At 36.7% G+C, this 14,076-nt stretch overlaps 1 protein-coding gene across 1 annotated transcript; it reads right to left on the reverse strand.

The window, feature by feature from the left end:
* Positions 1-1,874: 1,874 nt before the first annotated feature.
* LOC132184571 (Tetratricopeptide repeat (TPR)-like superfamily protein) lies at positions 1,875-5,417 on the reverse strand. The gene is made up of 2 exons (XM_059598251.2): positions 3,165-5,417; positions 1,875-2,207 (listed from the first exon to the last, which is right to left on the reverse strand). The coding sequence occupies exon 1, from the start codon at positions 5,152-5,154 to the stop codon at positions 3,262-3,264; it is 1,893 nt and encodes a 630-aa protein (XP_059454234.2). The 5' UTR covers positions 5,155-5,417; the 3' UTR covers positions 1,875-2,207; positions 3,165-3,261.
* Positions 5,418-14,076: the final 8,659 nt, after the last annotated feature.

Below are 14,076 nucleotides of genomic sequence, written 5' to 3' on the forward strand. Positions count from 1 at the left end.
TGGACAACCCAAAATTTATTTAAGCAAATAAATTTTATATATCATCTACTACAATTTCTAACCATTTGAACAAATCATTACAGTGAATGCCAATCCTGCAGAAACTAGCTATTAATGCATGGAGGGGGGGTTGGGGGGATGGTGTCCTTGGAGCTGACAGACTACTGGAAAAACGTTAATGGAACCTACCAAGACAATGCACATTAATTGCCTTTCTTTTCTTTTCCTTGTTCAGTATGTTGGAGGAATTGTCTACATGCAGTGTGCGGTTGGTAATGGGACACTATCACTTGCACCCAATCCAACGGCCGCTTGTGGCCTATTTATGAACTCGTAAGAACGGGTTGACTTCCTCCTGCCATTCTAAAGATTCAGGTGTAAGAGGTTACTTATTGCATTGCAATGTGCAGCTTCAAATGAGAGGGCACTTAGGCCCATCTTGTTCAGGTAGATGCTCGAACAAGGTAGAGCCCTCTCATTCTACATTTCATATGAAGTTGTCCATTACTCCCTCTCATCTGAAGTTGTCTCATATGCCTTAATATAAATTGGGTTTTTAAATCAAATAAGTAGAATTGCATAGGAATATATAAAATGTCAAACCACAATTTATCATAACAGCTTAAGCTTAAATTTAATTATTTAACTAATACTTTAATACTCTTCCTCACGTAAGATCAGATGATGTGTATATTATTTTAAGGGAAATCATATATAAAATTCTTATTCTTAGGTCAACGCGCTTTTATTAAAAACTCTCTGGGTTTTTGAAATTTAGTTCCTGAGTCACTCGAAATTATTAGAATACTCTCTATCGTCAATTTTTGTTAACTGCCGTTAGTCCACTCAAAACTCTCCGTTTTATCTGATTAAAATATTAATTTTTTATTAATTTAATTTAAAAAATTAAATCTAAAAAAAAAAAAAAATTAAAAAAAAATTGAAGGGTGGCCAGGGGTGGCGGCGCCACCCCTGGCCACCCCCCAACCCCTATGGGGTGGCTTGCCCACCCCTAGGGTGGCTTGCGGCCACCCATGGGGTGGTTTGCCCACCCCTAGGGTGGCTTGCGGCCACCCATGGGGTGGCTTGGGGTGGCTCGTGGCCACCCCATTCCACCCATGGGGTGACCCGCAGCCACCCCATGGGTGGTTTGGGGTGGCCGCAAGCCACCCCATAGGGGTTGGGAGGGTGGCCACCCTTCAAATTTTTTTTTTTTTTTTTTTTTAAGATTTAATTTTTTAAATTAAATTAATAAAAATTTAATATTTTAATCAAATAAAACGGGGAGTTTTGAGTGGACTAACAGCAGTTAACAAGAATTGACAGTAGGGAGTTTTTAATAGTTTCGAGTTACCCAGAGACTAAATTTCCAAAAAAAAATACCTAGTGAGTTTTTAATAAAAAGCGCGTTGACCTAAGGATTTTATATATGATTTCCCTTGTTTTAATTTAAACGAAAAATAAATGCTGAGAGAAGGTTCAAACTCTGGACCTTTGCTCATGAAACTATGTTAAATTGCCAATTATCACATAAGCTTAAGCTGATAGGAAGAGATAAATTTAATCACTTAATCAACACTTTAACGCTCATCCTCACGTGTGGACTCAAACTCTCTTTTAATATGTGAGGCCCAACATGTGAAATATTTAATTTAAATGGGAGGTGATTTGACAGAGATAAGGTCCGATCTCAGGACATTTGACTCTGATACCATGTAAAATTATCACTTATCCTATAAGCCTAAGCTTTCGGGACAAGTGGTAATTTAACACATAATAATATGCAAAACTCAACTAAACTATCCCACTTTTTCTGCATCAAACAAGAAAGCAAAGCATCAATCTTGGCACCATCCTACAGCATTTAAGGCTTTTAAAACAGATTTATCTTCTTTCATTGAAAAATTAAAAGAGAAATAATATACACTATGAAGATCGACTGCGGAATAGTATACATATGAAACTGAAAATTCAACTACTTTAAAGATCATTAATGCAGCACCAAATTGGGCTGAAGGATGAGAGAAAAACATTAGCAAAGGAATACTCCACAAAAACCAACTCTCAAGGATTATCTAAGTTAAGTGACATGTGTAAGTGAAATCAGATACCTCTCAAGTATAACCCAACTTGCTTTACAGGGCTACCTCTTGTACAGTAACCTGCTTAATTGGAAAGCCTGCAGTAATTTGGACTTCAATGCTGACCTGAACGTCAAATTAAAAAAGTAAGATGAAGAAAAGGGCAAAAAATAAAGGAGAAAAAACAATATCCTTACTTAAGAGAACCCAGTCACATAGTGAAAATAGGTTTAGGTACACTAATACTTTCAGTTACAAAGTTTATATATCAACTGTTACAACCCAGAAAGAAGCTAAACGCATTAAAGGCTTAAAAGCTTCCAAATTATTTTCCCTCAGTTTCCTCCTACAAACACCGAAGCTGTTGATTTTTTCTTTTGATAGTTTAGGTCATGCGTTTATCCACCAACCACCGTTGACACAAAGCTAGAAGTCTAATAAAAAAATTTCATCAAACAATGTCTTACTGTTTTGGCAGCTTCCTAAGGCAAGAAATCAGAAAGCATTCATACAAGCTTACCAAGGAAGAATTTGGATAAGTCAAGGAAAAAAGCAAGTCGTAAAAGAAAACATCTCCACAGATTTATGAATTTAAGATGTAGGAAGAATAGAGCTTACCATTTTTCCTGACCTGTTGACCTGCATTCTGTCCTTTAATATTTCTATTAGTTTGCTAATCGTTTGCGGATTAATTTGGTGATATTCTTACAAGATAGAGTAGTCTACTGAGCCAAAAAGAAATCATATCAAAACTCCCAAAGTGTTCCATGAGAAACCATAGGGATCACCAAGAAACTACTTGGATCGCTGTAAGAATAATGGTGATGTGCTGTTTCCAAATTCTTTTTTGAGTTTGAAATAGGGAGGAAACCTATCTCAAAGAGAACTAGACTAAATATACAGATAAAGGGATGCCAGAAGATGGCAACACTTGTCATATCTCAAACGAACCATAAATACGCAAATGAAGCATTACCCAAATTTTCTGAGTGAAAAGAAGTTTACCCTCATGAACTTTTGTGTTTGAAATTAATAAGCACAAAGTATACCAAGGTCTTTAAATAAACTCAAAAAGAAATATACCAATAGCTGTATCAGTTAATGTGAACATGAAGGACTCTTGTTGTCCTGCCCACTTCACTGTTCCTCCCACTTCAGCACCCGCTTTCTCACACCATTGTCAGAAATAACCTTTATCCTCTATCTCCCAAATCAACAATCTCAACACCAAATAAATTTCTTTCCCTCCATGATGCTGTAATTGGTTTGTCTTAAACATATGTATGTGATTTTTTATCCAAATCCAACTGCATCCAGTGACCTTCTTGACAACTTTATGTTCTATGGACTTTCTTACCCGAACCATACTCTCCCATCTGCCCCTCATCTCATATAACCGAGCCAATACCAAATAAGGTAGAGACGACTGCGGTTCAAACTCCATCATCCTCTCTGCAATTGTTTCAGTGAGTTTCAAGTCTCCATGAATCAGACTAGCACGAAGAATTGATCCCCATATAATACAACTAGGTTCATAAGGCATTGCATGTATAATATCCATTGCTTCTTTTAACTTACCAGCTTGACTCAACAACTCCACTATGCAAGCATAATGTTCATCCCTGGGTAGAACTCCATATTCCTTCTCCATTGATGAAAAAATAATCATTCCATCATCAACAAAACTCCCATACTTGCAAGCCAATAGCACTCCAGCTAGAGTTATTCGATCTGGTGGAGGACCTTCCTGAATTAGTTCCTTAAATATGTCCAGGGTCTCATACACTCTACCATTGTTAGTCAAACCCAAAATTATTGTGTTCCAGGATATCAAATCTCGTACACCCATATTAGTAAAGATTTTCATGGAAAAGTCAATGGACCCAACTTTAGCATACATTTCCACAAGTGAATTAGCAACAACTGAATCTGACTCGAAACCCACTTTAATAACTAAAGAATGAATTTGACTACCCTGTTCTGGTGGGTGGAAAGTGGAAACAGCACTTAGAACACTGCTTAGTGTGAACTCAGTCGGCCTGAGGTTCTCCCTCAAGGTCAACACAAAGAGTTGCAAAGCATCCTCCACAAAACCATGTGCTGCATAGCTTGGAATCATGGTATTGCTAAGTGCTGAATCCCATTGACCTAGTTCTTCAAAAAGCTGAACTGAATCCTCCAATCTGTTGCATTTAGAAAACATATCAATAACAGCACTTGATACAATGCTATTAGAATTAAATCCCACCTTGATGCAGAAAGCGAAAACCTGCTTACCCTTTTCCAAATCTTGCAAGTCTGAACAGACACTGATGACTGTTGATACAGTAAACTGATCGGGAGAATGCTCTGTGGTTCTCATTAAACAGAATTGATCCAGTGCCAATTCTCTGTACCCAGATCTATGACAAACTAAAATTAAAGAGTTCCAGGAGATCATATCCAACTTCTCCATGGTCAGAAACACACCAAAAGCATAATCAACAAGACCTAGCTTGCCATACATATCAATTAATGAATTCCCAAGCACCACATTAGATAAATTCAGACCATGCCGAATCATACAGCCATGAATCTGCTTACCATGACGAGCACGCGACACAGGCGACAACAGAATCGACAAGGTGAACCCACTTGGTCTCACACCAGCATTTTGCATTTCCATGAAAGTTTTTAACGCATAATCAACAAAGCCACACGAAAAATAACCTGAAATCATCGTGTTCCAAGTAACAACGTCTCTAACAGGCATTTCATCAAACAAACGACCTGCCCTTTCAACTTGGCCGTGTCCTAACACCCCTTTCAGGCAAACATTCCAAGATATACAATTCTTGTCGGAAATGCCATCAAACACTTTCAAGGCATCATTAACGCTGCCAAACTGAGAGTACAGGTCGAGACAGCGATTACCCAGAAAAGTATGGCTATCAAATCCCACTTTTATCAACTGGGCGTGGATGGCTTTGGCAAAATTTAACGACTTTAGTGCTAAACAGTGATCTATCAGGTTAGAGTAATAGGACAGCGAAGTTCTGCGAGGGCCTTGCGCTTGCTTTAGAAATGGGTACATGCAAATGCTGCGACACTGCGTATTACATAGCTTGTTGCTTGTATAAAATCTTTAAACAAAGAGACTAAACCATACCCTCATCATAAGCGAATATATGTTATGACATATAGTTGACGTCGCCTTGTTGAAGACCTTGCTGGGTGAAGGAAATGGATGCTGCAGCCTGCAGGGTTATTTTCTTCACTTTAGTAGTGACTGTGTAAGTATGGTATTATTTGGAATAATGACGATATAATGCGTTTCTGTCGATTTCTAGAGCTGACGAATAGGTGAAAATCCCAGATGTTTGGAAGAAAAAAATTTCGTCAATAAAACTAAGGAAATAAATAAACAATTCAACAAATTTAATTATTATTTAAAACATATAAATGTAACTTATAATTTATTTTATCATGCCTAACATTAATTTATTTTATTGTCATCGATAAGTCTTCATATGCTCTTCGGATTTAATTGGTTTACCATAATGCTATTAAAAAAAGAAAAAATTCCTAAGCAACGATTTACCGGCAAATATGCTAAATCTACTATGGCACAAGCTCGTTTAGAATTTTATTGGAGCATAATAAAACCATTACTTTTTTTCATAATCTCAAGTAACTAAAATTATATGAAAATATAAATAAAATACATAATAAAAATTATATATATTCATAAACTATTAATTTAAAAGAGCAGTATAAATATAAAAGTTTGATCAATGTTAAAGTTTGGTTACATACCTAAAACTTTTTTTTTTTTTTTTTGACAAATTTGATTACTCGGAAGAAATATAATAACAAAGGGTTTAAAGTTTGTGCCAAAAAAATTAAAAAATTATTATTATTTTTTTTTTCTTTTTACATGTCCACGTAAGAGGGAGAAGGAGAATTCAAACTAGTAACATCCGCTTTATAAAATGTGATCCCTAGTAGATTGAGCTACGGTTGGGACGGGTCATCCTTTTAGTTGCCAGGTCATTTGATAATTTGTTGGTGTCTCAAAGTCTGGAACACTACGAGCATTTCTCCAATTTAAACAGTGCGTATTTCTTTTATGAAAACGATGCGTTTTTGCCAAAAAATCAAAAGACACTCGTCTTCCCATCTTTCTTCTTCTACCTTACATCTGACCTAAAATATCTTAACACCTGAAACTACAGTGACAAAAAAAAAAAAAATCATGTCGGCGGCCAAGCGTGAATCCGGTCATCTTGAAAAATATTTGCTCGTGTAAAGTTGATGCCCCCTGATGATCGCTTGATGATTGTTTGAGGGTGGGCTTTGAAAAAATTCTACCGAAGCAAGGGGGATTTTTGGGAGGTGAGGGGTGGCACTTGACCCCCCTCACCTCTTATCTCCTATTCCTCACCGGAGAAGGAGCTCAACCCGCGAGTATTCCCAGGCAGGATTTTAATTACTACCCGTTTATTCTTATAACCCGACTATTATCCGTTTTAGCAAGTCAGTTATAAGAAAAAAAAGGAGTCAAAATCAACCTCGGAGTACCGGATCCGGGTTCAAAGGTTTATGACCGGTGTCCAGTAGTAGGTCGGCTCGTTCTCCCAACAAATCTAGGAGACAAAGAAGTCGGTGGTTCTATATATATATATATATATATATATGAAAAAATTTATTTTACTCCCTTAAAGTTTCAACGATTTTTTAATTTAAACTCTAAATTTAAAAATTGACAATGTACTCTTTTAATATTTAAAAAATTTTCAATTTAAACCTTCTGTTACTAATTTTCATTAAATTGGACGGAAATTTAAATTTTTTTTAAAAAAAAAACTGAGGGTAATTACGTAATTTTAGAGATTTCCGTCTAATTTGACGGAAATTAATAACATAAGGTTCAAATTGAAAATTTTTAAAACATTAGGAGAGTACATTACCAATTTTTAATTTTTTAGGTTCAAATTGAAAAACTCTTGAAACTTCAGGGGTGAAGTAAATTTTTCTCGTGAATATATATATATATATATATAAAAGAAGGCCTTCATCATCCATTGTTTAATCATCTCTCTCTAAGGCCACAAAAGAATCCTAAATTTGCATATGAATTTGCACCAAAAATAATAATAAGAACAAATTTATTCCAAACAACGCTTATAAGTTTGTTAGGATATAATTAATTCACACATATGATAAGATTTGTCGATTCAAAAGAAAAAAAATGAGAAGATTTGATAAATAAAATAAAAAAGCATCCATCTGAAGAAGTAAAATAAAAAACTATCAAATTGTAAAAGGAAAAAAAAAATGATCAACATCATTAATCTTGATCCACTTCACGCCGGCAGGTGGGACAAGTGTTCCGCTTCTCCAACCAGGGAAGAATACAACCCTGGTGATAAAGATGAGAGCAATCCATCCGAAGAAGCTCTGCCCCCTCCGGCGATGAAAGCTCTTCCAAACATACGCTGCAGGTACCCAGTAGTTCTTGATCACTCTTGCATGCAACAAAGCAGCCCTTCTTGATCAACTTCTCAATCGCGCTACTTGATCCTCCGCCACCGCACGTGGGTGCCAAATCCACATCGTCCAGAACTTGAACAGAATCCAGATTAGGCAACCCCGATTGAACAGGAGCGCCGACGCTTCCAACGTCAAATATCTCGTCATGATCATCTCCGAAGTGATCGAACTCGACCACCATGGAAAAGTTCATCTGCAATGCGCGCGTAATCATGCGCTGGGTAGTACCAGGGTCCAGAGGCCCGAAGTTGAGGTGAAAGTGCATGGCCACCTCGGAAAAGCAGTGCTGGTAAAAGGCCGGTTCTAGGAGCCAAAGCGCAGGAAAACCTTCAAAAAGCAGAGTCCACGGCGGGGTTAATATGATGTCATTTAGGACTTCCAAGCCGTTGTGGGTCCGCACCAGTATTCGGTAATGAGGGAAGATTCGAAGTTCAAGCCTGCCGGTTCCCGTAGGCCTTCTTTCCATGTGTCTGGACAAACCCGATGGGAGTGAGCTGAGAGCTGGAAGGGAAAGTTGGTGACGAATGAAAGAGACCCACTTGGCTCACGTATTTATATAGATATAGCCCATCGACTTCTTATCTCCTATTCCTCACCGGAGAAGGCGCTCTAGCCGCGGGTATTCCCAAGCAGGATTTTTCTACCCGATTATTCTTATAACCCGACTATTATCTGTTTTAGCAAGTCGGTTATAAGGGAAAAAAAAAAAAAAAAGGTTCAAAATCAACCTGGAGTACCGGATCCAGGTTCAAAGGTTTATGACCCGTGTCTGTAGTGTCAAATACTACCTAAATTAATAGATAATAATTTGTATGTTTTAACTCGCAAATGTACAAGATCAAAACAGTAGTATAGTGCAACAAGTACGAGATCGTTCCATTAGAGATTGTTGATTTCGCTTAGAATTGATTAAAATATCAACTTTGTCACGAAATTGATATTGATATATTGAAAGGAAATAAAGATAAATAAAAGGTAGGGCTTTGATATCCACCACTAATCATGCTCAAATAATATAACAATATGCCAATACTCTAATCATATTATGAATACTTCAACTTTGCCAACCTAAGAGTATGGGTGTCAACTCCTTAAGGTATTGATTTTTCTAAGCAATGAATTAGGCATGAGTGTCTACTCTAATTCTTTTATTTCTTAAAGGATTTAGTATGGGTGTCTACTAAGTTGTTCTTTAAGAAATAATAAATCTGTGAAAATCGACAAATACATAAGGCCTAGGGCATGAGTGTCTACTCCCGGTTCCCTATGTTGATTAACCCAAGAACCCCTGAGGAATTCTTTTATCACTCTATTAAACCCAGGACCCGATCATCCAAATTGACTTAAAGGTTAAATTTACTCTACTCCCCTGAAGTTTCAGGAGTTTTTCAATTCGAACCCCAATGTTTAAAAGTTGGCAATGTACCTCTCTAATGTTTCAAAAAATTTCAATTCAGGCCCTCCGCTACTAATTTCCGTCTAATTTGACGAAAATCATCCCACGTGCGTCTCACGTGGGATTTTGATGCCCTCTATTTCAATTTTTTTCTCATTAAAACCTTTGAAATTATATAATAACACTCAATTTCATAGGTTTAAATGATGGTAATTACATAATTTCATAAGTTTTAATGAGGGCAAAATTGTAATAAAGAGCATTAAAATTTCACGTGAGACGCATGTGGGATGATTTCTGTCCAATTAGACGGAAATTAGTAACGGAGGGTCTGAATTGAAATTTTTTGAAACATTAGGGTGGTACATTGCCAATTTTAAAACATTGAGGTTCGAATTGAAAAACCTCTAAAACTTTAGGAGGTAAAGTGAATTTTCTCCTTTACTTAAATAACTAATTCATACCACATGCATATAATGGCCAATCACACACATATGAGGAATTCAATAAAACAGGAATTAATCAAGTTAAGCATCGCAATATGATTATCACAAAGGCACCAATATTGAAATATTAAATAAATATAATTAGGGCTTCAATCTAGCCCTACTAAATGTTTAGTTACGCATAATTAAAATAAAACAAAAAAGAAAAGGGAAAGAAAGAACCAAAAACGACTCTTTGAAGTACCCTCCAATTCCTCTCCCTAAGATTGTATGTTGTATTGTGTGGTCTAGAGGTCTATTTATAGAGCTTAGGAGAGTCCTAGAAGCCCTAGTAATCCTAGGAAATTTGGAGTCCAGTCTCCTTGTCAAATTTGAAAGCAATCCTAGTTAGGAGTGGGCAAATTAACCGTTACCGTTTAACCGGCCGTCTACCGGCTTCGACCGAACCAATATAAACCGTAGCTAATATGCTGATATCCTTATCGGTTAAAAAAAGTATACCGGAATTTGGTCCGGTCCGGTTAAGATGTTCTTATCGGTTAACCGGTTTAACCGATAAGAACCGGTATACTGTTCACCAAGTGAAAACGGCGCCGTTTTAGTGTAGGTTTTAAATTCCCATTTTTTGGTTTTTGCCCTCTGTTAGTCGAATAAGAATTGCAATTTTCATTTTTCAAGCCCTAACTCCCAGTTGACCGTCACCCACTCCATTCACTCATAGACCCACTATTTGCGCCACTCTCTCCCCAGACCCAGTCCCCACTCCCAGTCCAGTCCGGCTGAGTCCCCTCTCTCGCAAGTCGCAACTCGCAAGCCGCGTCTCTCAGACTCTCACTCTCTCGGTCTCTCGCCTCTCGCAAGCCGAGTCTCTCAGACTCTCACTCTCTCGGTCTCTCCCCTCTCTCGCCAAACTCGAAGTCTCGAACGGTCGAACGACTCGAACCCACTCAACCCAGTGAACCCACTGTAACTCTGTAAGTGCACCGTGCACGGCCATTGCTCACTTGCTCCGAATCTCCGATTGCCTAGCCTATTCACCCAAATCCACTCATCCCAGACTCCCAAAGTCCCAGTACGATCAGAAACTCTTGATTCCTTGCCTGAGTCGCCTCTCTGTTACAGGTAAACCGTAAACTCTGTAATTTTATTTATTTTTTTTCTTTTGTTGTTTTCTTATCTGGCGTCTCTGACCCTCAGGCAGTGCACCGTGTGTGAATTATTTCAGTTCACTTCCAATTTCCGACTTCCCACCAAATCAAGCTCTGAGCCCTTGCTTCAGGTAACGAAATCGTTTATGAATTATGCTCAATAGTTTGGAAAATCTTTAGTTGTTGGTTGAGATTTAGAATGGGTATTTCAGTGTTGTGTTTTGATATTATTTCGTTGTTGATTTGTTGGCGGTTGAGAATGGGAAAAGTTTTCTTGGCTAATTTTATGGTACCCACGGCCACGGGTTCACTGGATAACACATTACAATTTACACATGTATCTTGAATCATTGATTTGCATTTTGCACTATTAGGTGAAAAACTCAGTTTTATGAACACCATAAATCAGCAAATTAATTTTGCTAATTAAAACCAACCATTAGTTTGAGTTTTAGTCATAGCCCATAGGTCAAACATTGTCACATTAACTAATTAATTTCAACTATTACTTTTTACTTCAGAAGTTCATATGACTGCACCTCGACCTTCGACATCAACTAGTGCTTCTTGTCCCATAGGCATAGATGATAATGAAACCTTTGATGAAAACACATTTGATGAAGAAACCTTTGATGATATTGATGAATCTGATGAGTTTGATACCTAAGGGATTAGATGTGCTGGTTCTAGGGGTTTTAGGGGAGCATCTCATGGTCGTACTCGTGGTCGACGACCCCCAATCCCTTGTAAAAAAAGATTAAGAACAAAAAGATCTTCAGTATGGGACCATTTTACTAAAGATGCAAATAGTTCTGAAGAAGCTCCTATTGCAAGTTGTAACTATTGTGGGGCTCAGTATAAATGTCATGGGACAAACAATGACACCTCGAGCATGTTGTACCATTTCAAAAAATGCCAAAAGTATAAGAGCTTAAAAGCAAAAACAGATGGCTCTTAATCTACATTCACCTTTATGGCCAGGCAGAGTCAGAGTGATGGTAGTATTGGTAATAACCTAATTGTTGGGAAGTATTCTGAAAAACTTATTAGGGAGACTCTTTGTGAAATGATCATTGTTGATGAATTTCCCTTTTCAATTGTGGAGAAGATGGGTGTTAAGAAAATGTTTAAGGTTCTTGAGCCTCGTTTTGAGCTTCCTTCTCACTATACAGTGATGAAAGATTGTGTTAAGTTGTTTATGACCAAAAAAGAAATAATCAAAAAGAAGTTGATGATGGTTGGTCAAAGGGTTTGTTTGACAACTGACACTTGGACTTCGATTCAGAATATGAATTATATGGTTGTAATGGGACATTTCATTGACTCTACTTGGAAATATCAGAAAAGAATATTGGCATTTCGCCAAGTGTCGGATCACAAGACAATAACAATTACTAAGGAAATAGAGCAATGTTTGGTGGAATGGGGGATTACTCGTGTGTTGGCGATAACACTTGACAATGCAAGTGCTAATGATAAAGCAATTAGTGAGTTTAGTAAAAGAAATATGTCCAATGATGATGTTATTTGTCGCCATGAGTTTGTTCATGTGAGGTGTTGTGCCCATGTTCTAAATTTAATTGTGAAGGAGGGTATGAAGGGTGCACATGATTCAATTGAAAGTGTTCGAAATATGGTGAAATATGTGAAGGGATCCCCCCAAAGATTAGCCCGCTTTAAGTCTTGTGTAGAAAGGAAGAATCTTGGGTGTTGGTCTTCCTTGACTCTTGATGTTTCCACTAGATGGAACTCTACTTATACCATGTTGGAGGCGGCACAAAAGTATGAAAGGGCATTTAATCTTATGTTAGATGAAAATTTGAATTTTGTACATTATTTGAATGATGATTGTGGAGGGAGGGATGTGTTGGGGGCTCCAAATGAAGATGATTGGAATAAGGTTCGACACATTGTTAAATTCTTGCGTGTATTTTATGACGAAACAATTCAGATGTCGGGTTCCTTGTATTCAACTTCTAACTTGTTTTTTGGTATTCTTCAAAATGTGTATCATTGTTTGGATGAGTATTGTAAAAGTAGTGATTATTCATTGAGTACCATGGCAATGCAAATGAAAGAGAAATATGATAAGTATTGGGGAAATTTTTTGTCTATTAACCCCTTGTTGTTTGTTGCATCGGTGCTTGATCCACGTTACAAGATAAATGTCTTGGAATTTTGGTTCCAAACGAATGTGGTTCTAGTAAAAGCAAAAGAAATTGTTACCAAATTAAAGGATGTCTTGAGCCGGTATATGAGCAATATGCTAAGAATGAAAATGGGGCTAGCCTGGCTAGGTTTGGAAATGAAGAGCGTAGTTGCACAAGGTCCGAAGGTGTGGGTACTAATAAGAAAGATGCTTTAGCTATTTACCATTCATTTCGGGCATCCAAAAATGTGACGATGTGTCGGACAGAGATAGAGCAATATTATACGAAAGAGATGGAGACTCCAAGTGACAACTTTGATATTTTAATGTGGTGGAGGGTAAATAAGGTAAAGTTTCCAATTCTCGCCGAGATAGCACGACTATTCGTAACAGAATTATCCGACTCCCAACCCTAACTGAGTCATATAAAAACTCTACTGGAGACTTTGCTCCCAGATGTAAATCGATATATAATCTTTTTGTCAACTGAAACCAAAAATTGGAAAATGTATCTTTGTGGCCTTCTAATATCGAACTCTCATGTTTTAGGCGTTGGGAATTTCCGAATTTGTACCAAAGGAAGATTTTATGAAAAAAAAAGTTTGTTTGTATATGATTAATTCACACACATGAGAAGATTTGGTCCCGTAGCCTCTCACCTGTCACCCAAAGATCCTTGGTTGGTTTGATTATGGAATTTCTTGGAGAAGCATTCCGTAAAGTTATCAATTATTTTAAAGATTTAAGTTGGTAGAAAATGATAAATTTAATTATTTAATTAATATTTTAATACTTTCATTTACGTAGGTTCAAATTTAATACTTATACTTTGATGTCATGTTAAATTATTAATAATCCAAAAAATTTAAGCTTATAAAAAATGAAATTTAATAATTTAACTAAAATTTTAACACAATTGTAAAGAACTAAACTCGATTTTTTTAAGAGTGTCACTTGGGCGCTCCAAACTACCCACCAATGTCAAATTAAACACTTTTGTATTCGTCTTCCTGAAAAACCCATTAAGTAATCAAAATATAACAATTTGATAAAATTAAAAAAAAAAAAAAAAACAATAAATCTAAAAACTCAACTTTTATACAACAGAATTGTTCTTAAAAAAAAAAAAAAAAAAAAAAATCTGAAAATACAAAATAGAACGGCTCTTTTCAAATTAGTCCATTAATTTTTTTATTTTTAATAAGTTGAAAGGTAATTGGGGGTGAAAAACGCTGAATTAATAAGTAAAAACTCCTAATTAAACCGAAAGAATTATGGAAAGAAAAAACAGAACACCTTGAATTCATCAAAACGACAACGTTGC

The sequence above is a fragment of the Corylus avellana genome, chromosome 7 (assembly GCF_965113065.1).
Source record: "Corylus avellana chromosome 7, dhCorAvel1.hap1.2, whole genome shotgun sequence".
In the NCBI taxonomy this organism is placed as follows: domain Eukaryota; kingdom Viridiplantae; phylum Streptophyta; class Magnoliopsida; order Fagales; family Betulaceae; genus Corylus; species Corylus avellana.

What these genes read in the sequence shown, in the direction of transcription:
- LOC132184571 (XM_059598251.2), bottom strand. Translation starts at nt 5,154, where the DNA reads ATGTACCCATTTCTAAAGCAAGCGCAAGGCCCTCGCAGAACTTCGCTG.